This window comes from Rhamphochromis sp. 'chilingali', assembly GCF_963969265.1.
Source record: "Rhamphochromis sp. 'chilingali' genome assembly, chromosome: 19".
NCBI classification, from domain to species: Eukaryota; Metazoa; Chordata; class Actinopteri; order Cichliformes; family Cichlidae; genus Rhamphochromis; species Rhamphochromis sp. 'chilingali'.
In genome coordinates, this window is record NC_137946.1 from 22,772,359 (window position 1) to 22,800,339 (window position 27,981).

A 27,981-nucleotide genomic window follows, 5' to 3' on the forward strand; every position below is an offset into this window, starting at 1 on the left:
AAAGTAGAGCTGGCAGTGAGAGAGTTCCTGCAATTCAGTCACTCAGTCACAATGGATGCAGTATCAGGACAAGTACACTTATTCCCTTACATGTGTTCTAAATATTGAAGCAGGAAATGTGTCATTTCAACCACAGATGCAATATCATTCTGATGTCTGGAACTGCATGTGAATTGCATGCACACAGAAAATCAATACATACAACAAAGTGGATCTTTGTGGATGCTTTAGCTCTTGCTCTCCCAAAGTAGGTCCTACCCCAGCTATTACTAATGGGTAATTTTTTTTATATCTCAGAGATTTGAAATGAATGAAAAAGAGTGGTAGAGAGATGTAGTTTCTGTTTTAAATTATACCAGAGCATGGGGCTCTGGAGCTCATATGGCTTTGAGTTGCCTGGTCAAGTTGGCAAAAGGATCAGGTACATCTGCTCTCAAAGCACTTGCTTTCCATGCAACAAGATAAAATGAAATACAATGCACTGAGGTGGCAAAAAGAGAGCTTGGCAAGTATTTTTTTCTTTGTGTGAAAATCCAGTTTATTAAGTGATCAGATTGCTCTATGTGGTGAATCTCCCCATAAATGTTCTATCTTCTCCAGCACTAGAATCCGGCAACCTGCTTTTTTTGTTTGTTTGTTTTTTTTAAATATATTTTTGCTTTTGTCGTGTAACTTATAGACGAAGTTTAGTGGCAAACTTACTCTATATTATATTTTTAGATTATATCTGCTTTGCTGTTAGGAAGGGTTCAATGGGTTAATGTTGTAACCCATTGAACCCTTTCTTCTTTATCTTAATGTTGTAAGATAAAGAAGAAATTCTACAGGTAGCCTTGAAGCCTTTATCTGGAGTCTTTCTATACTATGTTTACTTGTATTTGCAGCCATATAAAAGTCAGTGAGCTGATATTAAATTAGAAAATATTTTATCTGAATAAATGGATAAGCATAATATTTTTGGCAGTTCAAAAATAACTTATAACTTTTATAACTTATAGATGTGTGGCTGCCCTAGTTCTGCAGCCAGGTAAACATATCCTACAATTAATATCTGAATCTCCTGTTGTATTCTTTCTGGATTAAGGAACTAGATCTCTTCAAAATGTAAATAACAATGATTAGAGATGGGTCAGATAGAGCCAAGTGACTAAGCAGCAGTCAGTAGTAGAAGGGAATATAATGTCCAAATAGGTGGTACATCAGGTCAGGAGCATGACCAGAGTCATGGTTATCTTTTGTTTCATGTACTGTGTAACTCCAGGTTCAGACTTTTCGCTTACATCCTGAAGTGTTTAAGGGGAAGCATTTGGCACAAATAATCCGGCTTGTGTTGCAATGTGTACATAGCAGTTTTTTGTCACTTACCACCATTATTACTTACCTACATGAGTTGGCTACTTGATATGATAAATGGAGTAGGAGCATTGTAAGTAGTGCAAAACATCAAAAGAACTTAATAACTTACTTAACTGGGTTTTGCTTTTTTATGGAGAAGTGGAACTTTTTGTTTGTGCCTCTTAAATTTATATCAGATTAGCCATAACAATGAATCTAATTGCCTAGCACTGGGTTCCACTTGATCTGCAAAAGCAAATCTAACCTGTCCAGATATGGACATGGGGTGTCTGAGGCTGGGTGTCCTCTGGTGCCTGGCTTCTTTAGAGTGTATCTCCTGTGAATTTGTGGCTCATTCTGGAGAATTCCACTGATTCATCATCAGATAAGTATCTGGGAACTTTTGTCTTTGTTGTGTTCTTCACCCATTCCTGAGGAGTTTTTATATCACGGGGGTAAATTATACAGCTTGGGAAGGTTGCAGTTGTTGGGGAATGTTGTTGCAATGGTGGGGTGTGCTTAGTCGGGAACAAAGGTTAGGTAAGCAGTTCAAGTCAAAGTAAAATCCATATGAATGTCAGAGCCCAAGGTTTCCCAGAAGAGTGCTGCATTTAAATGAACTGATCAATGTTGTTCACTTCAATGGTCGCTGGTTTTAAGGTTGTGGCTGATACATATAAATGTAAATGTATGCATGTAAGTGTGTGTGTGCCATCCAGAAGAACAAACACTAGGCCTAGATGGTATCCCTGTAAGACAAAAATCAGAGAAGAAAATGTTGAATTAGTAAAAATTATTTAAAATAAAATAGAAAGCATCATGATCATGAAGAATGGATTTTAACACATTCAACTAAACTAATATATGCTTACAGAAACCTACACATGCATACCTATTCAAATCTGCATCTGTCCATATCTGCCTGAACACCATTCCAGACTGAATTTAAAGGTAAAATAAATCTGAAATTATTCAGTGTCTCACTGCCACTGTTCTCCTGAAAGACTTTGTGAAACCCATCTGGAAAACTTAGCTAGGTAGTTTACATCTTTACCATCTCTGCCTTATGTGTTGAAGCCGGTGACACTTTTGACAGCACTGAGAGCCATTTTTAGCCAGAGAACTTTACATGCCTGCTGGCAAAAGTTGGAGGTTTTCTGTGTGTTTTTAGTTAGAATTCACTGCAATACAAAAATGAAAACAAAATCTTTAATAGTTTCAGTATGCAAATGTATTTTTTGTGTCTTTTAACTTCATCCTTTATATCATCAAGTTTTAACTGTGATATGCTGAGACAGATTAAAAATAGGCATTTAGCATTTGTAAATCCAGTAGACATAAGTGTTTAACCATAGTGTCATTCCAGTCAAAAGTAAAACACAGTGGAGTATGACAACAAATGTACCATTGTATACTGATTTGTTATAATTTATTGTCACTGCCTTGTATTATTGGTACACTCTGGGGTTTAAGAGGGCTGGAATGATCTAGAATAGCATTACAGAATCTTCGATTCAATGACTAAATAAATCTGATAGTTAGTATTTTGTATGAAACTGCCTAACTTACTAACTCCATCTTTCCAGCTGATGCTACAGTTAATTCACCACTTGACCCTACCCTACCTACTGCAGCCCCTTCTCCACCATTGATTCATTCCTGTTATGCATTCAATTGAATTCAACAGTCGCCTCAAGGCGTTTTATATTATAAGGTAGACCCTACAATAATACAAACAGAGAGGAACCCAACAATGAAATGACCCGCTATGGGCAAGCACTTTGGCGACAGTGAGAAGGAAAAACTCCCTTTTAACAGGAAGAAACCTCCAGCAGAACCAGGCTCAGGGGGGGGCGGCCATCTTCCACGACCGGTTGGGGTAAGAGAAGGAAGACAGTATAAAAGACATGCTGGTGAAGACAGCCAGAGATTAATAACAAGTATGCAGATATCAATAATGTTGCACCAGCAGTACTTCAGCATCTAGCTAGCACTACAAAATAACTTTTTTATGGGTAATCTCAAATGAAACCTTTCTAGCAGTTCAACAAACATCACCAGTGACAAACAGGTTCTCTGTGCAGTTTGGCACAGAATCTGTGCGCTAGCTAGATGTGCACAGTTCACGTATTTTCCAGGAAGAACAAAGATGTTTTAAAACGTCCCACTTTAGGTGGAGAAAAATGCAACAAAGAGAGGACACTGAGAGATTACTTTCAAATGTAAGTGCTGCTCAGCATGTGACATTTGGTAAGCTGGAAATTTAAGGCTTAGGACTAATTCATATTAGCTTTCAGTGGATCTCTATATGATTTATGGCTAAAGTTGGCAATTCATATAATGAAATCTCTTTGACAACAAATTAAATGATGATTGAAATTCATCTTATTTAAAGTCAAGGAGGACAACAGGTGCCGGCCAAACTGGGCAGGGTGCAATAGACTTATTGGGCACATTGTACAGTAGGCAGACTCTTTGCTACACAACTGTTGGGTTGAGCTAGCAGCAGTAGCATCATAAGAAAGATAGACATGAAACTCAAACAATTTCTAAAAATGAAATTCATGGGAGATTTTATAACAGCAAATATGCTGGAAAAAGTGAAAAAAAAAGTCTTATTTATGGGTAAAGTCAACAAATATTTAAGTATATTCGATTGGATTTGGATATTTTGTACATGCAGTTTTTATGGTCCCCTGACCATTGAAATGAAGGGTAATTTTGATAATGTTTCAAAATAATTACTAAAATAACTGCCCCAAATTTGATTCATTGTCGTTGCTAAGTAACAGGACTTGTTTCGAGATGAGGTCGAGTTGAATTTGAATTTCTTTAGCAACTCTTCTCAATTTCCATGTTTACAAAGGCTAGGTTTTGGAAAGCAGCCATAATACAATATTTCACGTAACTCCTGCATATACTATGTAGCATGTACGACAAAGAGCAAAGGAAAACCTAAAGAAGGAGCAACATTTATATGAATATACCCTACAAAATTATTGTAAGACTTAGTTGTAAATGAGTCTTTTTCCCCTTTTGCCCCCTTACCTACACTACCTCCACTTGGCAAAGCCCACTTGGCGACCCCTGGGAACACTGCATAGATTAAACAAAACAATTTGCAATATACATGTGTCCAGGTGACAGAAATTATATATGTGACATTTGCTACGACATTTGTCATTCCATTCTCACAATATTTTACTGTCAAAACAATTCATATGTCTTTAAGAAAAAGATTCAAAGAGTCTGACTTGAAATGAATCATCAGTCTTGTTCTAGGGTGCACTGACAGGTCAAAGAACTGCAGACAGGCTCTTAAAGGAAGTGAACTTGTGACCTTTTGGTAACAGCACCATTTATCTTAAAACAAGGCTGCCTTTCCTTATTAACTGCATTTGTTCAACTAACCAAATGACAAATTTGCATCTGTACAGTTGCTAAAGAGGACTGATCAGCAAAGCACTGGGAGAGTCCCACAGAGACAAGTCTCTTCTTTGCAGTTGAAAGCCTGGGTGATTAATGCTGAGAAAATGAGGTAGAGGGACAGCACTCTGCTTAGCCTGTCAGGCTGTCCCGTTTTATCAAGGAAGATTCAGACTGCAGACTGTGCACCATGGCAGAGTGGAAGATGTGGTAATATAGTGGAGAGATGGTGACTGAGAAAGGAAGCGTTTAAAAGAGTGACACTAGATAGAGTAAGAAATAGAAAAAGCAAATGGGAGCAAGGGGTGATAGACGATGCGAAAAAAAAGAAAAAAGAGAACAGATTTCTTGTTTGATAACAAATTATCCTATTAAGATTTGTAAATGCTTGTGTTTTTTTTCTGCATGAGTGTGCACACAGGCTTCCATGCAAACAAAGGTAGATGTGTGATAAACGCCTGACAGACAAAGGCAGATGTAAACAGTTCTCACAAGACCCAGGAGAGAAAAATGATAGATAGGGGATCACTGTTTATATCGGTCTTCTCTACTCCCTGTATGAGTGGCCTGTAATTGAATGATCATTACACCAAAGCTATGGCTATGGCCCTGCAGTTGAAAATAGGAATTGAGTTTGAAAGAGCATTTAGTGGTTTTGATTTATGAGCAACAATAGGGAAGTTGTTTTTTCAAGCCTGGAACTCTGATGGCCAATAAAGAGGAGCAAGGCTTATCGCCTGCTGTACCCACTCTGACACACATACACCATTTAGCCTGCTAGGCAGCCAGCAACCAGTCAACCAACCAGCTGGGGCCCTTCACGGAAGGAAGTGTTTTCAGCAAATTTGTTTCCTTCATGTCTCGCCCTGAATGGTGCTATTCATTAAAATAGCCTGCAGTCGGTAGGCACTGCTGCCACGGCACATTTATACACTTGTATGCCTGTATCCTCACTGAAGTAGACACACACTTGCACACAAATCCACCTACACTCACAGCAGACCAAAATCTTTTCTTTTGGTTCACCTCATCTTTGCAGGAGACCCTTCAATAAAAAAGCAAAGACACAAAGAGAGAAAAAGGGTCTGTTGCTTGCACAGCTATCTGCTTTCAGTTAGGCCGCTGGAGTTGTATATTTATTTCTCTGAAATGAAAAGAGCTGCTCACTTTCATTTAATGGATACAATATTTGGATTCATGTGGGTCTTACTGAGAATCAAGAGGTTACTAGTGTAGGTGGTGCTGCACACAAGAGCAAAGAAATGTAAAGTGTTAACTGTGAAAGTATTGTGCAGTGGACCGTGTTTCAGTCATAATCTATAGCGCTCCCGCTATTTTAACTGTAATTTAACTTATAATCTTAGGCAGTGTTTGCACCACTTTAGCCACAATTCAAAATATCAGCCAAATATATCTCAATTATCCCAGGCAACAAGCAAATTAGGTAAAAATGCAATTCACCATTCAGGTTCTCACCCACGTTGATATGTTTCCCTTCATTCATGCTGATAATCAGATGTTTAATTGAGAAAAGGGTGAACTTTACAATACCAAACAGTTTATTTATGGAGAAAAGTCAACTATTGGCAGCTTTATAACCTCTTTATTCATGTTTACCTCCATGTGGCATAAAGATTGGCAGCAAATTTCAGTGTGATTTTACTTGTAAAGGTTATCATTTGGGTGAGTCTGTTGGCAAGATGCCAAAAGTGAATTATCAAGCAACTATATATATTTCATAATAACAAAATGCATGCCAAGAAATGTTTTATGACTGTTTTTAGTGTTTTAGAAATCATCATTATGTCAACAAAAGCGTTGTGAGTTTTTCTCTGCACTTGTCTATTTTCATGGAATGGATTGAGGTGCAGTACTGTTACTTTTTAGAGTCATCTCAGCAGATAACTGCCCAGCTCCTGACATGACGAGCACACCAAAAACCTCTGATCATCCTGCCAGGAACTCTATTCCCTTGCCAAGCCCGATAGTAACTTATTGCTGCCTCTGAGACCCACTGTGATTTGAAAATAAGTAATTTTGTTCCAAAGATGTAATATCTACTGCTGAAAAAATGGATAACATTTTAACAGGTGCATCTCTTCGCAGCATATCACTGTCAATAAGATTATTTTCCCCAAAAAGGGTCTGTTTGCGGTTGTTGTCTTCTGCTGACATGCCAAGTTCGCAAGTAGGATTTCAGACATGAGATGTTCTGTATTGGAGAAGACCTTCTGATCTTTCTCAGGATGAATATAAGAACCATCTCTACAACACCACCTGCAGCAAGCGTGTTCAGTGGCAGTTTTTGTCGATGTTAGACGATTCAACTCTTACAGTCATGTAGCCGTTATCGATCAGAATGACAACCTGTGGTTATACTTGTTCTTTGCACTAGCTGCTTCTAAGACCACTGGGGGTTTCAGTTATTAGCCCTGGGGCTCTGTGTATTGTATCACCTCCTTCTTGCCTTTCATCAATCCTCCCCACTCACTGCACTTTCTCAGTCACACTTAAATGCACTGTATGTGAAGAAATTCCTCTGTGACATATGCACATGAATTCCAAAAGAAACACATGCATACTTTATTATATGCCATTTTCTTATTTTTAATTGCTCCTGATTCCCAGAGCTGAAATGCTGTCACTCTGCAATTTTTCTACAGGACGTTTGTCAGGATCTCCTTTCAAGCTTGCAGTTCCTATCAATTAACAGAAACAGTTAGGAGTGTGTCACTAAGCGGGTTAGTCACACACAGCTATCCTGATCCCTTCCAACACTGTCATGTCATCTGACTTGTCTCAGCTCATGCAAGGGGGCTTTTCTCTTTTTAGAGAAAGAGCAAGAAAGGAGAATAAAAGGAGCTGAACCCACACAGTTGAAAAGCCCCAGAGTCAGAAGTGTTGATGCACATTGATAGTGTGCATATCGATAGTGTGAACATAAATGCACAACCAGGCAGACACATTTGTTTAGAGCATATGGCCGGGACAAATCAAGCACACTAAGTTGCACACATACACAATAAAGTGAGCCTTTTTATCTCTAACTAGTATAAATCTCAACATCCTATCAAAGTGTCATACGGGAGCTATAGATGTAATATAAGAGAGCACAATGCATCTCATGATGTCATCAAAAGAACCATAGCGCTATTTGTGCTTTAGCAATAACAAAGCCAAGACGCAGCACGACTGCTGTGTATATCAGCAATAACTGTAAGTTATGTGCAGTATACAATTTAAAAGACAGCACCTGAAAAAACAGAAAAATAGGTTCAGATTTAGTTTACTATGTTGTACTATAAGTATTCATAATATAGTCTGTTGTGAGTATTAGCCTCTCAAGTTGCTGTTTCAAGTCACATCCTATATATGATTTGATGCTGTTTACTAAACTGATTTAGTGTAAGCTTAAGGTGTATTGTTTGAAAGCTGTCGCCTTCGCTGAATTCAATATGTAGAAATCCTGATGTTTGACAAAAAGCTAAAGGATTTCTTTGAGATCACATTTTGTATGAAAATTTGAACGAAAATTTAAAAAAACTAAATATTAGTGGGAGCTTAGTTAGCAAACAGCAAAGAAAAGATCATCATACAGAGTGTGTGTCTGATCAGGACCTGGTGTCCACATATGTGGAAATCACATTTTGGGTTATTTAGACCAAAATACTGAATTTTGCTCTACAAGGTCCTGATATCTACTTACGAGGACATTATACTGCTACTGTTCTATGAAAATTTTAAACGAATATGCTCATATGTGGCTCTCATTTTTCTTAAAAACAAAAATAAGGCAAAAAACAAAAATCTGGTAAATCTTTGTTTTTACATTCATCGGGCCCCAATATGTCCAAATATCAAAGAGAAATTAAAAATCCATGCAGTGGAAGAGTTCGGGTCTTAGGAGGTTAAAAAGTGGATTGATTAAAAAAGTTAGCATGATTCAATAACAAACTTTAAATTTTCATTAGACTATAAATTAAAGTTTTAATAAGACATTAAATTAGCATTTGAGATAATAAACCTATCAGGAAAGTGTTTACTGAGGTCACAGATCAAGTGAGTAGAAGGGTTGTTTTCTGGTAGATTAATGAAGTTGCCAATTATAAAGAGAGCAAGCGGTCCCTTTTTACCATATATTTCACTTAATGTGACTGCAGATTCAACATAAAGTTAATTTTGCATTCAATATGACTTGAAATTCCCAAATGAGACCATTAAGTCATTAGTGAAATGTTGACTGAGACAATAAATTATGCGTGAATTAGGCTACTTTTATCCTAGTCTTCTCTACACTTTGACTTGTTTTAAGATAGGAGAGCCAACCCCTGCTGGCCATTACAGATATTGCACAGTTTTGTACCACATTAGCCCAAATATAAGAGAATTATGACTTTATAAAGAGGTCAAGCAATTATACATTAATTATTTTTTCTTTATTTTCTCTGGCTTGGACAGGCATGGCTCATTAAAGCTTTGCACACAGCTATTATGCCTGTTTACAAGTGCAATCTATGCATGGCAAATGATGGCTAGGAGATATATTTTTAGTAATGTTGCTAAGAGAAACAGAAGATAATTGCATGTTCATCCTATTTGGGCAAGAATTCATTATGTATTGAAAGTACATACTCATAAAACCTGTAAATAATGCAGTCCGTTCAGTATCAACCCCGTGACCAGTCTCTAACACGTTTGGAAAAAGTCATATTGGAAAAATTCTCTGTAAGTTGAAAGATCTTTGTGTATTTGATGAATAATATATGCCTTTCCAGAATAGCAAATGCACAATGAAGAAAGAAAAAAATGTAAAACAATATATATAATGAATACCTCACATTCCCATATTCTGTTTTCTCTCTCTGTCTCTAACTTCCTTTATCTCTTACACACAGAGACCCATTGGTATACAAACACACAAGTACACACACACACAGCAGACAAACTTTAGAACACAGATGGGTATATTTTCAGTTATATTTTGCTCAATAGCCAAAGGTCCCTAAGCGCAACAAAATCCACCAATAAGGAAGACAATATAAGCTATTTCTCACACACTTGGAGACTTAGCAAAATGTAAACTTCCAGAACCACCTGCCCACATAATCAGCATACTGCCTTTCTTTTCATCCAAAACTCTCACATTTTTCTTAATTGTGAGAAATGTGTATGCATGTATGTGTATTGTATTATTGTTGTGGGGACATAAACCAGATTACACAGTCATATTGTGGAACCTTATGAGCCTTTTTTGAGCAAAAAGCATCTTTTGCGTCTTTTAAAATTTACCACATATTGACTCTTCAAGTTTATTATGAAGATCTGGAATCAAAGTAGGTAATTGTAACTGATGAAAAGACTAACACCAACTGCGTGTGAGAACCTCAGCATGCAAACTTGACAGAGAAAAGACTTTCTATTACAGTTTGGTAATACTGTGGTAGTGTGGTATTAATATGAAAGTAGCAAAATAACTAAACCTGCAGTTTCCCATCCAACGTCCTCACTGCTCCTTCAGACTCCACCTTCTCACCCAATATTATTATTACTCAGCTATTACTATTACTCTATTACTCAGCTAAAGCCACTGATTATGCATGATATTACTTAGTTATTACTTTGATATTAATTTGTATTTAAGTCATAGTAAACTCCTATTTCCATATTATTACCTTGTCATTTCCACCTTATTACTCTATTATTACCACACTGTTACCAAGCAGTAATGTAAAGTGCAAATAATTTTCTTGTTCATATGTCAATAATTTGATGAACATTCCATATATCATTATATCTTATATAAGTACAGAAGCTGTACATTTGTTTCGTAGTAGTCAAGTTAATGCTTGACCTCTGACCTTGACCTTGAGGCTGAGATCTGTGAGATTCAAACTTGTGTGAGATTTTAGTAGATGTACCAATGGTGCTAATTTGATACTACTATGTTGCGTTGTTCTCAAGTTATTGCATTCACAAATTTGGGTGTCGACGCCGCCTGCCCGCCCACCCTCCCACCCAGCAGGTTGCCGACAATATCCCATCGGGCTTTCCTAGCCGAGTGGGGGGAAAAAAAAACATTCAGTTATAGTCAGTAAGGCAGTAGTCATCCTAAAATCTGTCTGTTGTCTCTCTACAAACACATAAAAACAAATGCTGGAATCATTTGTAACAACATGCCATCTGTTCACCTGGACATCTCCATTGTGTCCTTGGTAAGATAGACAATCCAGTAGACCAGGTTGAAGGCGCCAAACGAAAGGGGGAAAAGGATGCGTGAGTATTTGTCGATGATGCTGGTGCCAGTCAGAACATTGTTGGCCGGTACAGCCGAACCTTGCTGGAGGAATGCTTGGGCATTGACCGGTGGGTTGGGAAATGTCTTGGCAGGACGCTCAAACATCGGGGTGGAGTTCATCCTCTTCTTAAGCACACTACTGGCATCCACCTTGGAGAGGAAAATAAGAACGATACAAAGTATATAAAGACCAGGGAAAAACAAAATGTTATAATGTCAGTATCTTATAACATCAATGCTAGTTAGTGTTAAGGGAGGAAATAAGGAAAAAAGGAAAAATCCATTCTGATGATAGTGGTGTGTTTAACATACTGTAAATAGATAAGTCCATATGTTCTATGGAGCATGTGATCTATATCTAAAATGAGTATGAGTATCACAGTAATTACACCCAGAAAAGAAAATCAATGATGTTTTGATTTTGATTGAAACTTCAGCCCATTCTGTCAAGGCTGGTGTAGTTGTGGGAGGCAAACAAACCATATTAAACGAAAGAAGCTCAATATATTGACGCATGGGTTTCTCACGCCTCATCAACTTTGAGTAAACTAGTGTGATCGCAACACATGCTCCCTGCTCCAATAGTTGTAAATCATATACAGTATGTGTACAGAAAGTAAGGGGAGTGTACATCTGGAAAATGGGTCAAGTAACAATGTGTTGCCTCCAGGTAGAGTAAGTGAGAAAGAACACGTTCCCTTTTAAAGGAACAAATTTCAGCATAAAAAAATACAGTCATTCCACGATGGCCTTTTATTGATCAGCAGCTTCACTGAGTAAGCACTGAACTTTATAATAATATAATTTAATATTTATTTTAAATATGCTGTTTTGTGCCATATTTATGCTTTATAGGACACTTTTTGTTTACATGGAAATTTCAAATATATTCCTTGTTAAATTTGCAAGTTTCTAGAACATTTATTGCAGAGCAGAGTTTGAACAGTTCTTTACATTTTATTTTGGGGGAAAAACTCCTAGTAGTTTACTAAAGCATTCAGTGTTTCTCACTTCAGTGTGGATATTTTTTGGCAGTCTTGGAACAAAATCTGAACTTGTGAGATTTAGGCAGGATTTGTGAGGCTACAGGATTACATGCTCCTCTACAGGTTAAGAAACTATTAAACTGTTACAATCCTAAGGCTTAGGGGAAACATTCCAAAAAATAAATAAATAAATAAAATCCATGGTGGCCAGTTTAAAAATCCATTAGCAGTTAAATTAGAGTTATTAACAACATTAATACTGAATCAAATTAAATATAAAATATTTGTCAGTCATTCCATGGCAGCTATGCTGAGTAGTGCAATCATGCTGTAAAATCTTAATATATTATACGTCTGGGGGTTTAAATGTGTTTATCATTTGAGGAAGTTCACAGGAGTGCAAGTCACAAACATTTGATATGGAGGTGTTAGACAAAGATAAAAAAAGCTAATGTTTGAGCAGCATTTTAAACCTTTCTATTCTCTTTAAGCTGTATTATTATGGGCTTGATGAATATATCAAGCTCTGTAAAGTTCTATAGCAACACTGGGGAAGGGCTGTGAGAGAGAGAGCAGGTCCACCATTACCACCAGTCATTTTCGAGGTTAAGTTCACTCTTCAGTGAATAATAGTGTATCCTCTTATCTGTGAGTGGTATACTGTATGCTTCACAACACCAGGCTGTAGCTTCAAATGTCAGCTACCTGTTTCTGTTTCCCTTTTAGGTAACAACATGCAGTGAGTACACACACCGCATGCATTACTTCTGCATGGTGTACTGCACATGTCTGCAGTTGAGCCAAATGACAAGCTATTGCTCATGATGACAACAGGATCTCTTGGCTTCCTCTTAAATCTCATGGGAGATCAAGTCCTTGTCCCTTATTCACTGCTCTAGTTTTCAACAGACTCACAGAAAGGTTGGGTGCTGACTAACGGATATATGGATCATGTTTGGATGTGGGTCTCCGTGAGTAGAGCAGGTTAAGAGCTACACACGAGTGTGTTTATGTTTCATAGTGTGCGAAGGGGTTAATAGACAGCACGATTTCACTTTCTGTCCACTAAGGAGCCTCATCTCTGGGTGTTTGGATGTAAGTGGGTGAATATATGTAAATAATTATTACAAATTAAAAGCCATGGATATTACACACACAGTCACACACAACAGTTATGATCCAATAAGATGAACCATCGAAGGATACGGATAAATGAATGAAAAGACAAAAAATTTCCTGATCATTGTCATTTTGCACATTTAAACCATATTAATCTCACAATCTCACAGGGTTCACGAAACTGTTTTTTGTTTTTGTTTTGTTTTTTTACTTTTATGTACAGTACCAAGAGATTACTGGCAGAGAAATAAGGATAAGAAACAAATTGTTCACACATATATCAAAGCCTTCAAAAACACTGGTGACAACATAACTCTTTTAACCTCGCAAATTCAGTAACACAGAGATCTTGCCCTAGGCGAAGTGAATTCAGGTGACTTCTTTGAATCATAGCATGGTTGCTCAAGGTGATTGCACAGTTTAAGGCACAGTTGCACATTTTAGATGACTAAATTAATTTGCATGACTAAATTACATTGCAAAACTGCTACTAGTATGACTTCTGAAAATTTCAATAAAGAGTTGGTGGGAAACAGTGGGAGGCATGCAGTTCTGCATAGTGTGTGGGAAAGTTACTTAACTTTCCTACACTACTGCCATTATGGGAAGTGAAAGTAGGCTAATGACATACATTAACTGGCTTAATGGTTGTAGCTTGTTTCTAAAAAGTTCTTAAAAATACAAAATTTCCCAATGATTAAGCCTGGCAGGCAGTCATTTTAGGCTTGGAAACTTTAACTGTGCTGAATAAAAAATGAATAGGCTAGAGATGTAAGCTTCATGTAGCGCCGGTCCCTGGTGGTTTGATTATTTCCTGTCTCATGTTGACTGAAAGATAACAGTTGTTCAGTGTTTTTCACAGCAGAATTTTCTCCAAAAACTGGATGTCCATCGAATTACCATGACTAAATTATCATTTAATAATACCGTTGATAAAGGTGGATATTTATGGTTATGCTTCACATACTGAATTATTATAGAGTTAGCTATAAACATAGAAAAATAGGGGGTGGGGGGTGGAAGACTGCTAAATGATGTAGAAATAGAAATTTCTAAATAAATACCTGTAATCAGTGCATTCAACAAGTGTTACTTCATTACAATTTTTTTATTAGTCCTTCATTTATTCAGGTAAAAAAAAAATCTCATTGAGATCAAAAAATCTCATTTCCAAGAGAGACCTGACATCTTGGCAACAAAAGTCAAAATGTTATGCACCATCCATGACGCTACTTTTTAGTTAGTGTTGATCCCTGAACCTGAAAATCCTCTCTTTCAGTCTAGTTATTAAGCCGACAGGACAGCAAAAGAATTTCCTTAAAAATGTCCTGATTTAATCAGTGTCTCATCGCCTAAGCAATCTTTTCAAATTCTGTGATTGCAAGTACCCGTGGCTCAACCTCTGCATAAAGATCACATCTTTCTATCTCTCACCTTATTTTTTTTTCTTAATATGAAAAAAATATTTTCTTTATTTCCAGCACTAAATACTGCACCACCTACTCACCACTGGAAATGCATTCAGCACCCGTTACTCACACTGACAAACACTCGATCCCCCATTATGTTTACAGTTGTATATTTGATTCATTAACTGAACCAATTTGCTTTTGTGAGGTTTCCATGCCTGCTGTGTTTTACATGACAGTCATAACAGGTCGTGGTCTTTTAAATCGTGACTGGTAGATGGCTATTTCTATTCCCAGTGATACGCCATTGTTGTGTTTTTTTTCTATGTAATAAAGAGTCTTTCCTCCTACATATTTGGTGAAAGCAGTCATTTTCCATGATGCATCCCTCCCACTCTATTTCTCCTCTCAGTGTAACTTTAATGCATACACACACACACACACACACACACACACACACACACACGAATGCAAACTCACATAAAACACAAAAAACAAACCACACTGGCCCATCATCCATCTCTCCATCTTGTTCCATATAAAAAAAAAAAAAATTTTTTTTTTTTTTTTTAAATGGACTGTGCCTGCTTTCTCAGCCCCCTCTCTGCTTTATTGTGGTGGTGGTTGCCCTCCTTCTTGTGAGCGTGCAGTGATATGCTGGATATTCCCTTAATCTATGGCTCTTACATAATCGGCAGCAACATCATTCACTGAGCCACTGGCTGTCTCCCCGTGTCACTCACTGTGGTTATCACACAGTTACAGGGATGAATAAAGGACTGGGAGAAAGGGCTGGATGGATGATATACTGTAGCTAGATGGATAGATAAGGCATTGTTGAAAGCGATGAGTGAACTATATGGATGCAGGGGACATCGTTTGTTGCCGATGATGTATATACACGGGTTGGTTAGGTGTGTGTTGCAGATAATATCTGCATGTGAGTTATATGAGTGCAAAACTGGAAAAAGTGAAGGTTGTTATGTTTCACTGTTTATGTGTGGACAGCACATTCAAGCAAAAGTAGCAGGAGAGACGCAGAAGGGAGATCTGTGTGTGTGTGTGTGTGTGTGTGTGTGTGTGTGTGTGTGTGTGTGTGTGTGTGTGTGTGTGTGTGTGTGTGTGTGTGTGTGTGTGTGTGTGTGAAGTAGAGAATAGAGGTCTTACAATAGTAGCATAGAGCAGAGAGAGGAAGCAGGGAAAAGCAATATTGTAACATTTAATTGATCAAAAGGGTGAGATAGAAGCATTGGATAAATTGCAAACAAAAGCATGATTTTGTGATTTTTCATGTATTGTGTTCTATTTACATTATAGATGTGGCAAATGTCGTATTTGTTCTGTCAGCAAAAAATACGACAGAAAGAATTTAGGGGAAAAAGGTTAAGAGTAGAATCAAATCTATTCTTGTCAAGCAGGACCAACATGCTAAAGCAGGGGTAAGGTCTCCCATTGCTCACAGAACAACCTTTAATTTTCTTTGCAGAATTTCACAATATATCACAAACACTGCATTGACATGATTACTTCATGTATGCAGCAGGGACTTGGCATGGTCTACACTTGTTAAAGCCTGCCTTTCTCATTTACATTCAAACAAAAATTTAAGATTTTTTTCAGGTAATTTGGTATTTCTCTTATGTTTCTGTTTATTATATTTGTTGAATGTCTTTCATGAAAGGCTTTGCTGTTAAACATTTTTTAAAATATTGTTATTGTTCTTTTTATTAGATATTCGACTGAAGACAACACTCATGTATCGAAAAAAAGTTCTTTAAATTGAAAGGCTGTTTAAAATAAAGTGAACAAAAACACGAATCTGCCGTAACACTAAAATGGGAACATTTCTAATATTAATAAATTGGAATGCAAACTAAATCTTCACTAAACAGAGGATAAACAACAAATATGAAAATGAAAGTGGTTGGTAAATGGACTACCATTATGGACTATATACCACTTTTCTTAAAGTGCTTTATACAACTTGCCTAATTCACCCCCATTCATTCAAGTACATTTTCCTATGATTTTTTTTCTTTTTGGTAAGTGTTTTTTAATCTAAAATTCATAGAAGTTCTTACTCTTATGGATGCATTGGAGAGCAACTCGGGGTCAGTATCTTGACCAAGGATATTTGGCATGCAGACTGGAGCAACCAGAGCTCAAACAACCAATTTTACCTGCTCTTTCTCCTTCAAAGCGGCCTTTAAGATTTAATAAAGCAGTTTTCGGACACAAGCACAATTGTGTGATCCATCACATTGCTCTGTAGAAAGTCTGATGCTTTCAAATTGCTGTAATTGTATCCCTCCAAGAAATACTGGCCCATGTAGGAGTCTTCTGCTATATGATGGATACAGACTCAAAACTCCAGCTAACTCTTTTTGCATTTGTGTGTCCATGGAGCATTCTCTAAAAAATGGCACAAATAACAGGAGTTGTAGAACTAGTCAAAAAAGACATCAAAGTGTGTGGCTCCGGTAGTGACATGGCTTTTGATGCACACTGTGTTGACGCAATAAGTACAGACTAAGCTTTAAACATTGATCAATGAACAATCATTTGTCATGGAGATATCGGTCACAGTGATGAAATATTCTTGTCATCGCTGGCATGAAGCTGAAACAACTATACGATCATAAAACTTAAGTAAATGTGGTTTAAATCATTTTACACTATAGACAGAATATAGTTCGAATATGTGTTTTCTCCCCACGTGGGTTCTCATAGGGAGTACTACCTACATTTTTCCTACAGTATGGCTTTACAGTGTAGAGTGCTCTAAGATAACTCCTATTGTAAATATCAGAAATGAATTGAACTAAATTTGAATAATTACATTTCAAGTTGTGTGATTCATTGCTGTTTTTCAAGTTCCTTGGAATAAAATGACAGCTCTGCTCTTTATATCACTGCCATCATGAATCATTGCATCAGAGCTCAGTTAACAATGGCTTTTTTTATTATACATACAACTTCGTCAGACACTTTTATATAGTCAGAGTTAGCTAAAAAAAAATTCAAGTGTTCAGGTAATTCAGGTCTTTTTCAGCAAACTCTTTTCTAACTCAGGATTAGACAATTCAGAATTCAAGAATTAGACTCAACGTAAGTTAAGCAAAAAGGTTGCATATTGTAGTACTCGCCTTTTTTAACACAATTACTATTTTTTTTATCTACTGCTCTCCGTTTGCCACACAGATGTGCTTATGTCATGCTGACAGAGCCAACATAAACTGTGAAAAGAATGAAACGCTGAAATTGTTATATAACAGCACAGAGCAAAGAATGGATTTCGTCAGCTAAAGAGAGACAAACACAAGCTAGACAGGATGAAAAAAAAATACAGAAGCTTAGCAAGATACCAGAAGTCAAGTCAAACCTCAGATCTAAATAAACACAATGATTAGGGAGAAGAACCTGATATGCAATATATAGAGATGATGTCATAATGCGCATGTTATATACCTCAACCTTAGAACCACAAGCACTTTTGGCCACCTCATTTTTGTGTTTTTAGCCCTTCCCAAACAAATGACTCATACTTCACAAAAAAAACTGCTTCTCACCTTCCTTGAGTTATAATTCAGAAAAACCAAAACTAATAAGTAAATTTCTAGAATTTGTGTAATTCAAATAGGGGCATATCAATATGTGCAAGCCATTTCACAGAGCAATTAGTGCAAAAAAAATACATAAATACACTTTGCTTAGTATTAGCCAGATGTTACTGAGCCACATTTTTTAAATCCCATGCTTCATTCATTGCTGGGATTAACCAATTTCTAATGTTTAAAGCTGGAGCTAATACTATACCATCACTTTCTGCATGTCCTTTACTGGTTTAAGTAAAGAAAAGCAAAAAAGTAAAGGTGGCATTTCTCTACTTTTGTGATATTAAGATGTTTTATCTGAAAGAAACAACAGCAGGCTGGTCATCTTCAACTAGCTAATTATCAGAATATTTGTTGATACATGTAAACAGAAGTTTGAAAAGGTGAGCTAGACTTACTGAGGACACCTCTACGTCATTCCCTGCGGCCACAGCGGGAGCAGCGGCCGCAGTTGCTGCCTCCTGAGCTGCTGCCTTCATGGCCGCTGCTTTCCGGTGCTCCCTGTTGGCCTGTAAGGTGGAGAAGTAGTTGACGGCGGCAAACTCAATCAGGGCGGAGAAGACAAAGGCAAAGCAAACAGCAATGAACCAATCCATGGCTGTGGCATAGGAGACTTTAGGGAGTGAGTGGCGGGCACTGATGCTGAGCGTTGTCATCGTCAAGACAGTGGTGATACCTGCATATGGGAAGGAGACAGCAGTAGATATATTGTTAAATAAGGATGCTGAGCCAGCCTGTTTAAATTGAGCCTTTTTTTTTCTCAAAATCTGTAGATCAAATCTTAGAAATCATTTATCATTTTACCCAAATCTTCACACCACTTATTACAATGGTGTTTAACACCAAAAAAGAGAAAAAAAACTATTTCACGCATGTCAGGATTTTAAAGAGAAAGCACTGCTGTTCAAACAGAGGGCCAAAGGATTGTCTGAACACATTTTATTGGATGTATATGAGTCAAAAATCGAGCTTTCTGGTTGAAATGAGAAGTTTCTGTTTGGAGAAAGGAGAACACTGCATTCCAGCAAAGGAACCTTATCCCATCTGTGAAACGTGGTGGTGGGAGTATTGTAGTTTGGGCATGTTTTGGTGCATCTGGTCCAGGGCAGCTTGCCATTAGTGATGAAACAATAAATTCTTAATTTTACCAGAGAAAACGTGAAAGAAAAAGACAACCAGTAAACAAACACTGATCGGTCGTTCTACCAAAAAGTTTTTGTAGTAAAAGAAAGATTATTTTTTGGAATCATCAAGGTTCTGATATACATCCAGCAGAAATGATGTGGAAGGATCAGGATAAGCAGTTCACGAGCAAACCCACTAACAATGCAAAGTTGAAGCTCTTCTGTAAAGACGGATTTGAGAAAACTGGATGTTTAGGTGTTCATTGCTTCTCAAAAAGTAAAAACATTAAAGACACTGACAGTAACAATCCACACACAAATATGCAATACTGGGACATTTGTTCCTAAAGAACAAAAAAGTTAACAATTTAGGTTAACAATGATTGTTAACCTAAATATTGGGAGAAATCTTACAGTTTCTTCATGCAGTTGCTAAATTTGAGATTTCAAATTTATACTTTCATCAAAATATCAATAGTATCAGCAATATCCATGATGAAACTGCAAACAAACCATCATGATGGACTCGTACGAGTTACTGATAAATATCATAATAAGCTAACTTGACATACACATTTATACATCTTCTTCTTCAGCTGCTTCCTTTAGGGGTTGCTCATGGATCATCTGCTTCAATTTCACCAATTCTATCATCCCTACTCTCTGCATATCCTCGTTTGCTACATATATATGAACCATCTCTGTGGTCTTCCTTTTTTCCTTTTGCTTAGCAGCTCCATCTTTAAGATCTTTTCTCCAATATACCCCGTGTCCCTCCTCTTCTTATATTCATACTATCTCATCCTTTTCTCTTACTTTCCCTCCAAATTATTGAACCTGAGCTGTTCTTTTCTGTTCATTTCAGCTGTTCATTTCTAATCCTGCACCTCCAGGTCCCAATCGAAATCGTAGCATCGTGTTATTAATATTTATAGAGAAAGATATACTTTTTAAAAAAGGCACATTGCACATCATACAACAAAAGATACTGTGTAACACTAGTTAAGATGTTGATGTCATAAATCTTTGATAAAAATATATGTGTATATGATGTAACAAGAAAATAACAGAGCCAAGCAGAGCATATTTTTCCCATGGAATATTTTTAACATGTGGCAGCAGTCCTGTTTTATGGCATATAACTAGAATGTGGCATTTCAAATCAGAAAGTGTTGCCAAAAAGTCACTTGAGGGAATGCTAATCTGTCCATAAGCAGACTAACCCCTGCCCCCACATTGGCACGTCGGTAAAAAGAGACCGAATATCTATAAACATTCTGGAGAAAGACATCCAGGCTGTATGGTATTTGCTAATATTTGTTTGCTTGTCTAATATGAGGTACAGACAAGATGATGGAGAGAGATGATCAGAAGAAAGAATGAACATGAACTTGAAGCTTAGACTAAGACTAACAGACTTCCTTTTAGTAGGAAATCAATATACATGTATATATATATATAATTATTCTTTTTTTAATTTTTTTTCTAAGTAATTTTCATTTGGGAGAAGAGTAGTTTATCACACAAAAGGTCCATTACATGTCCATTTTAGATATAACATTTCAGACATAGCCCCTAATACTACTTAATTCATGAATAGAAATGATCCGTAGTTCTTAATCCTTAGATAAGAATTTCCCTTTTCCCCACCCAGATTCCTTCCTTATTAAGTCAGATAAAGATGCTGACAATGGTAAATGGTAAATGGCCTGTATTTATATAGCGCTTTACTAGTCCCTAAGGACCCCAAAGCGCTTTACATATCCAGTCATCCACCCATTCACGCACACATTCACACACTGGTGATGGCAAGCTACATTGTAGCCACAGCCACCCTGGGCCCCACTGACAGAGGCGAGGCTGCCGGACACTGGCGCCACCGGGCCCTCTGACCACCACCAGTAGGCAACGGGTGAAGTGTCTTGCCCAAGGACACAACAACCAAGACTGTCCAAGCCGGGGCTCGAACCGGCAACCTTCTGATTACAAGGCAAACTCCCAACTCTTGAGCCACGACAATGAACATCTCTTTTAATAGCCCATTACCAAAGTACATATCTAATTCACTTTCATCAAGCTAAAGCAAGCAGGGATAAAGGGCCATTGAACACTGTTCCCATGGTTTACCAAATGTGCACTGTAGCTGTGCACTTTTCATTAGCATTGTAGGAACTTATGGGGGTTTTAATGCACCTAATAATGTCTCAAAAACATTTTCTACACAGCACTTTGATGGTAAAACCTAACAACCCTCAGATGCAACCTCCTCCAACAGTCAACCAGTCTGACTGTTTAAATCTGAAGCACCAGTTAAATGACTGCAAAAGGGAGGAGGAACATGGAAAGAAAGCCTGTCAGGGTAGGAGGGAGAGGCAAAAGAAAAAGAAAGAAAGAGTGTGGGAGGGAGAGGGATGAAGTATAAAGACAGGATAGAAATGAAATGCTTGGGGCATTTATGGGCTTTTATAAGAAAAAAAGCAAGGTACAAATTAGGCCACACTCAATTAAGTCTGTAAGACTTGTGCTCAAGGGACTTTCAGCTCTTAGGTTGTTGACAATTCAGCACGCAATATGGTATGGTTTAATGCACTGTCAGTGTCAGGCCTGTCTCCAGAACAAAACAACCTAGGATGCATCTGAAGAAAATGAGAGTGCACTAGCTCTGGTTACCTTCCAAATAATGATTATCAGATTAATACACACAGCTATTCACTGTTTTCTGTTGTTGTAGCAAATGTATGTCTTGTGAAGTCAAAGAAGTGTTTAAAGTTCACAAATGAATTATGACTTCATAGACACAATAATTGTTTGTTTTGAACTCCCTTAATACATGTTTTGTATGTTTAATATTCTTACACCTATAGGTCACCTATAACTTATCTGTTCTTCTCAAACGTAACTAAACTGTCTATCTTTTAGTCACAACCCAAAACTTGTGTGTTAATTCAATTTATTCAAGCAGTGGCTTTTTGGCCATCACTTGCAATGCAACTTGTTTTGTACATAATCTCTTGTGTCCTCTGTCCTCGATTTAGAATGAGCAGGTTTTTGGGTTTGTTTCGGGGGTTTTTTGCTTGTCTGTATCTTTTCATTCCAGCCAGTACTGAGTGAATTGAGAACAGCAGGATGAGTGAGGCTAATGAGTTGCCACAGATGTGCTTTCTACACGAGGCTTCAACTTCCATGCAAACATTAATGACGGGGATCTATTCTCTGAAGGAGAATGCAGATTTGTTGGAGCGCTGGCTCGTTTCCAAAGACAAGGGCTAGCACTGCTTCTGTGCACAGCTGCATCTTGAGTTTTACAAATAATGGAAATTCAGTTAAAAATGATAGCAAAATCTGTGCACTTTTGCACATTATCCTCACTTTTTGCATCTGTGCTTTTTCTGTCTTTCTGTTGCTGTCATTCCTCTTAGTCTATCTCTGTTTTTGTTCAGTGTATCTCACCCTTGCTGCTCCTGAGGCTAGAGCTTGGTAGCAACTGTAGCGTAATGTAATGTGAGCAAGCGGAACCTGTGAGTGCTCGGAAAAGGGCCAAGTAAACATCCTCCCCCTCTCAGCCCTTGCATGACCAATTTCAAAAAGGACATCTATTCCCAATTAATTCAGCTCCACCATAGTGGAGGAGGAATAGAGATAATGAAGGTAAAACCTGACTGTGATGACTGTGGTGGTCTTTGTTCTATTGCAGGAGGTTTCATTTTAAAGACAGCTCATTGCAGTTTAATTTAGGGTGCAACAAACAGAGAAAATATAGTTGCTTAAAGTTTGTAAAGTGAGAGTCAGGAGTTGTGGGGTCAACCAGTGGGCGGCAAGTCAATAAATCCAGACAGTTTATTATTTGGCTTTTTGATACTTTGATACTTTACTAAAAAGAAGTAAGCCACAACAAAATAATGGATAATGTATGCTTGGCTATTTTGTTCAGCTAATTAATGGGCACTCAAGTTGTGTCATAATCTGAAGCTAACTGCAATGGTGCAAAATTAGAACTGAGAAAACCTGAATATTTACAAAAAATTGCCAGTTATTTTTGGAAGACAAACTGAAAATGTTCTTCAGTGTTCCAAATATTTCAATCCAAGTAGTCAATGGCTGTGTGAAATGTGTTAGCTCTGGAGTCTACGTCAAAATCCCTTTTTCTGATATTTTTTTCAAATCTTGAAACTGACATTGAAATTTATACACTAAATGAGTATGAGAATTTAAGGAGCTCTTACCGAACACAGTCCGAGCTGGAACTGATTCCTTATTAATCCAGAATGAGACTTGGGCCAGGATGACAGTCATGATACAGGGAATGTAAGTCTGAATCAAGAAGAAGCCCATTTTCCTTTGCAGGTGAAAATGAACGGTCATAATGACATATTCACCTGGAAGAGTAAATACCAAAAAGATTTGTCAATGCTGAGAATTTACTTGACATGGTTGCCATCTGATGAATACACCAGTCTTTTAATACTGACTGGTGAAAAGTATTGTTCTATTTATGATGAAATTTTTAAAAAGAATGCAAGTTCATGCATGACATAACATTCCACAAACATGTAATGGTAAATAGTTCACGTATTCACTGAAGTGTCCTTAGCAGGTTTTAGTTTTAACACAGTGACCACTGCACACTCTTTATGACAGGTGATGTTAAACATCTGCTCACCTGTATTGGATTTTAGTCTCTCACTGGAAACTGTCTGACCAATAAGGTCATACTGCAGCAAACTGGATGATTCTTGTGGCACTTCAACAGATGACAGAGGACCTTTCTTCCATGTGTACACAATTTCACTGATGGGGTAAGCATCTAGACAGCATGGATAAAAAGGGCGATTAAAAATGAAAACTTTCAAAAATTCACACACACATACACACATATGTATGGCATTTCAAATTAAGATCTTTGACGATATCTTGTCAGTCATCTGCTCAGTGACAGAGTAATCAGTGATTGAAAGTGACACCATCTGTCGGGTGAGTAAGGCTGAAAAAAAACTAACTCACAACTCCCAAACTTAAGTGGGCAGGCATGGCCGTCCATGGGGAAGTTCATCAGACGCATGGGGCACTCTGCATTTATAGTTAATCTGTAGGAATAGAAAACAGTTTAATTAAGTGTATGATTTATATTTCATACTAGCTTTATAAACACTGCTCTTTCAAGCTGGGTCTGGTGTGGTGCCATTCAGCATTATAGCAAAAAAACAAGTACAGAATATAGGATTATACAATATTTTTGGTAACATAGATGACCTAAAACCTGCAAGACCATTTCACTGCGGTGAACACACAACTTGGCGAAGGACAACCGTGGATAACACATTTCACAAAGGATGTTTTTATTTATTTATTTATTTTTAATGGCAGAAGAAGAATCCCATGTTTGTTGTCTGCTCATAAGTAAAACATATACTTACATATTTTCATAACTTATTTATAACTTATTTTTAATAACAACTTAATGTTATTTTCTATTTGTATTTATTTTATTTTATTTATTTGTTTATTTACTTGTAAAACACATTTGATTCTTTGGAATTATTCAAGTTATAAAATTCACAGAACACAACATCTTAATAATATCCTTAGTTGTTAAAACATTTCCAGTGATATTATATTGGTTTTATTGTTAATGTAATAAATGACTTAGGTTATTCAGTTCTACAATGTTGTTATAATATTCTTGTTTACCAGAGTGACAGTTTATACAAGAACTCACAGCTAATAAGCAGCTCAGAGCTTTGAGGAAATTTCTCAGGCTCACAGACGAAGGGGGGGAAACTGATCCCAAATGAAATGATTCAAGTTAAACTACTTTAAAAAAAAAAAAAAAAACAACAACAACTTTAAGATGAAGTAATTCAGAAAAAGTTTAGATCTTTTACCCAAAGCTAACACAAGGACAAAATTCAAGCTGAGACTGTAGAAACTGCATCATTATACTCACAAAACTACAGTTAGCTTATCTGTTATTTAAACATCTATTGCCTTCGAATGTATTTTCTTTTCAGCCAGTGAACCAATAAATGTAGCACTACTTCATATATGTAAAAAAAAAAAAAAACAATAAAAAAACAAACAAGTTGGTTTGTGTCTGCCATCTTGTCTATAGCCCCCCACCCCACCCTCATAAAATCTGTAATGTAGACAAAGGTGGCATCCCTTTATTGTAATATAGTTTACAATTTTTCTTAGATAAAGCCTTTTTATTTACTTTTAAATGTTTTAGAGTTCATCCACTTAGATAATCTAATTAAAAACAAAAAAATCTGTTTTTGTGCCATTATTGACTCTAGGGGCTTTTTTTTCATTCTGCATATCTCCTTTTGGAACAAAGCTGGAGTCATGTTTGTTTGAATCACTTTCCAGGGCTGTTTTCAGTATCAGATGGCACATATCTTGTTTTTGGAATGGCACGCTGTTTCTTTTCATGTCTGTGCATATTCTTGGATGCCTGTTCATCTAATTTGTTTTCCAGGTCTGTGCTCTATTCCGGTCTTGGCTAGGTTTGAATCTCACTGTCCAGCACTGTTACCTCATGGTGTAGAGGATAGTTCCGTTCTGCATGATGCGGAACAGCTTGTTGGGGGTAGTCATGTTGTGAGAGATCGACCTCTTGCCATTGCGGAAAAATGTGTCCGGTGTCCAGATCTTGCTGACCATCAAGTTGTTGAGCCGCAGGATCTCAATGGGGCCCTCAAATTTTAGTCGTTCGTCAATCCACGTCTGACGAAAGAACACATCCATGGTGTATTCCTGGATGGAGGTGAGAGCGTGGGTTACGAATGTATTTACTACTACTATGACCACTCCTACTGCTGGTGCTGCATCTACTATCTCCTGCCATTATTATCTGCTTCCCCCGGAGATAATGGCAGATGGGTTTGTGAGCCATGGTTTCGAAGGAACCTGCTGGATAGAGTATTGGCAATGTGATGAATTGTTTTCTCTTTCTCAGTCTCTTTTTCTTTCTGGAGGATTATGTTATTAATGCCAATACTGCCAAAACTAAAACCTTGTTTATGATGAAAACCCTCAAGACATAGCATATTGTACACTTTGGTCACCTTTACACACACACACACACACACACACACACACACACACACACACACACATATATATATATATATATATATATATATATAGTTTTTCTTCAATTGTTGCAAATTTTACTTTTCTGTTTTCCATGTTTCATTCCCTACCAGCTCTGAAAGTTAAGTGAATTGATTGAGTAATTCATTATTAATACACAGTTAAAATAGACACAGTTTATTTCATCTGTAGAGTCAGCAGTAAGTCAGTATTATGAGTCTATCCAGCCTTTAGATCACATGGATGGCCTTGCTTCCCTTAAAAGCTTTACATACCCCTCTATAGAACTGCCCCTAGCATATCGCATGGCAGTTCTAGTAGGCTTTAGAGGCTGTGAAGCAGTATCTAAAGCTTAAGACCAAAGATAGTAGAGTACAACAGACATACATCACTCAGCCTATCCCGTGGCAGAAGTAGCCCGCCTATTCCATCCTAACACAGCCACATCGCTATGGCGGAGGGTGGGGGGGGTGGGGGGGATTGTCAGCCAGATTAAAATCCTAAGCTGCACTAATGACATCCTGCCCAAATGTTGGAATAATGAATGCTGGGAGTAACATGAGTTGAGGTTGAAAGACCATATACATTGCAGTGAAATCTTGTTTTCACATGTACTTTGTTTACAATCAACCAAACACATGTATGTGAATAACATCCACACATTTTTCCTTGTGTATCCTGTATCAGTACTTCAGTGGTCGGCATAGTTGACATACCATCTCAACATCTGAAACAGGTCCAAAGCTGGTGACAAAGATGTCAGTTTTGACCTCTGTAACTGGACCTACAGCAGAAAGATAAGTGGTTGCTTTGATGCAGACAAAAATTTTGGACTAGCTTATTTGTTAATTTCTTAAAATATAAAGAGGTTAAGGAATAAAGTTATATGTATAAAATGTGCCATTTACAGACTTAAAATAACCACATCAGATAAAATGAACACACAACAAAACAGCATGCTTTAGATATGATAATTTTATGAAAAGTTTCTAATAGCAAACTTGTGATTTTATTATAATGTAAGAGGGGAAAGACGGCTAAGAGATAACGTAAACTAGATGAGATACACACAACTAGTTGAGTAAAACTTTATCCTTTAAGGAAGGATATGGATCTAATCATCATGAAGCAATATTATACAAAATACAGTATAATACGTCCATTAGCATACCTCCAAATCCAGGTCGCAGTCTGTTGTCATAGCCATCCAGTAATCTATCCAATATACGCGTGATGTTATCCAAATATATACTGGTCTCACTGTGCTGATTTCCCCAAACACTGCTAGCACTGTAACTAAAGTACATATGCACTGCTCAAAGCTCATTTCAACAGATAGAAAATCAGTTGAATATACTGAGTTTCTCAAAGGCACAAGCATCCACAGTCTGTGATTAAGATGCGTAAAAGTCCGAGAACATGCAGAGAAAAGAGTTGCCATACTCACCAAGACAAAAATAAGCAAGTTACAAGGAAAGCCATGCCTCGACACCTGACAACTAGAAATCCCAGGTCAACTTTTAAAATCAGCATATTCCATCATTTTCAAAGCTTGATAAAATGCGAGTCCGCTCTTGCTTT

The 27,981-nt window shown here is 37.3% G+C and overlaps 1 protein-coding gene across 1 annotated transcript; it reads right to left on the reverse strand.

The window, feature by feature from the left end:
• Window positions 1–1,934: 1,934 nt before the first annotated feature.
• gabra6b (gamma-aminobutyric acid type A receptor subunit alpha6b) lies at window positions 1,935–27,981 on the reverse strand. The gene is made up of 10 exons (XM_080867415.1): window positions 27,848–27,981; window positions 27,572–27,696; window positions 27,117–27,184; window positions 25,841–26,061; window positions 24,310–24,392; window positions 23,969–24,112; window positions 23,532–23,684; window positions 18,583–18,860; window positions 10,950–11,206; window positions 1,935–2,084 (listed from the first exon to the last, which is right to left on the reverse strand). The coding sequence occupies exons 1-10, from the start codon at window positions 27,931–27,933 to the stop codon at window positions 2,072–2,074; spliced, it is 1,428 nt and encodes a 475-aa protein (XP_080723541.1). The 5' UTR covers window positions 27,934–27,981; the 3' UTR covers window positions 1,935–2,071.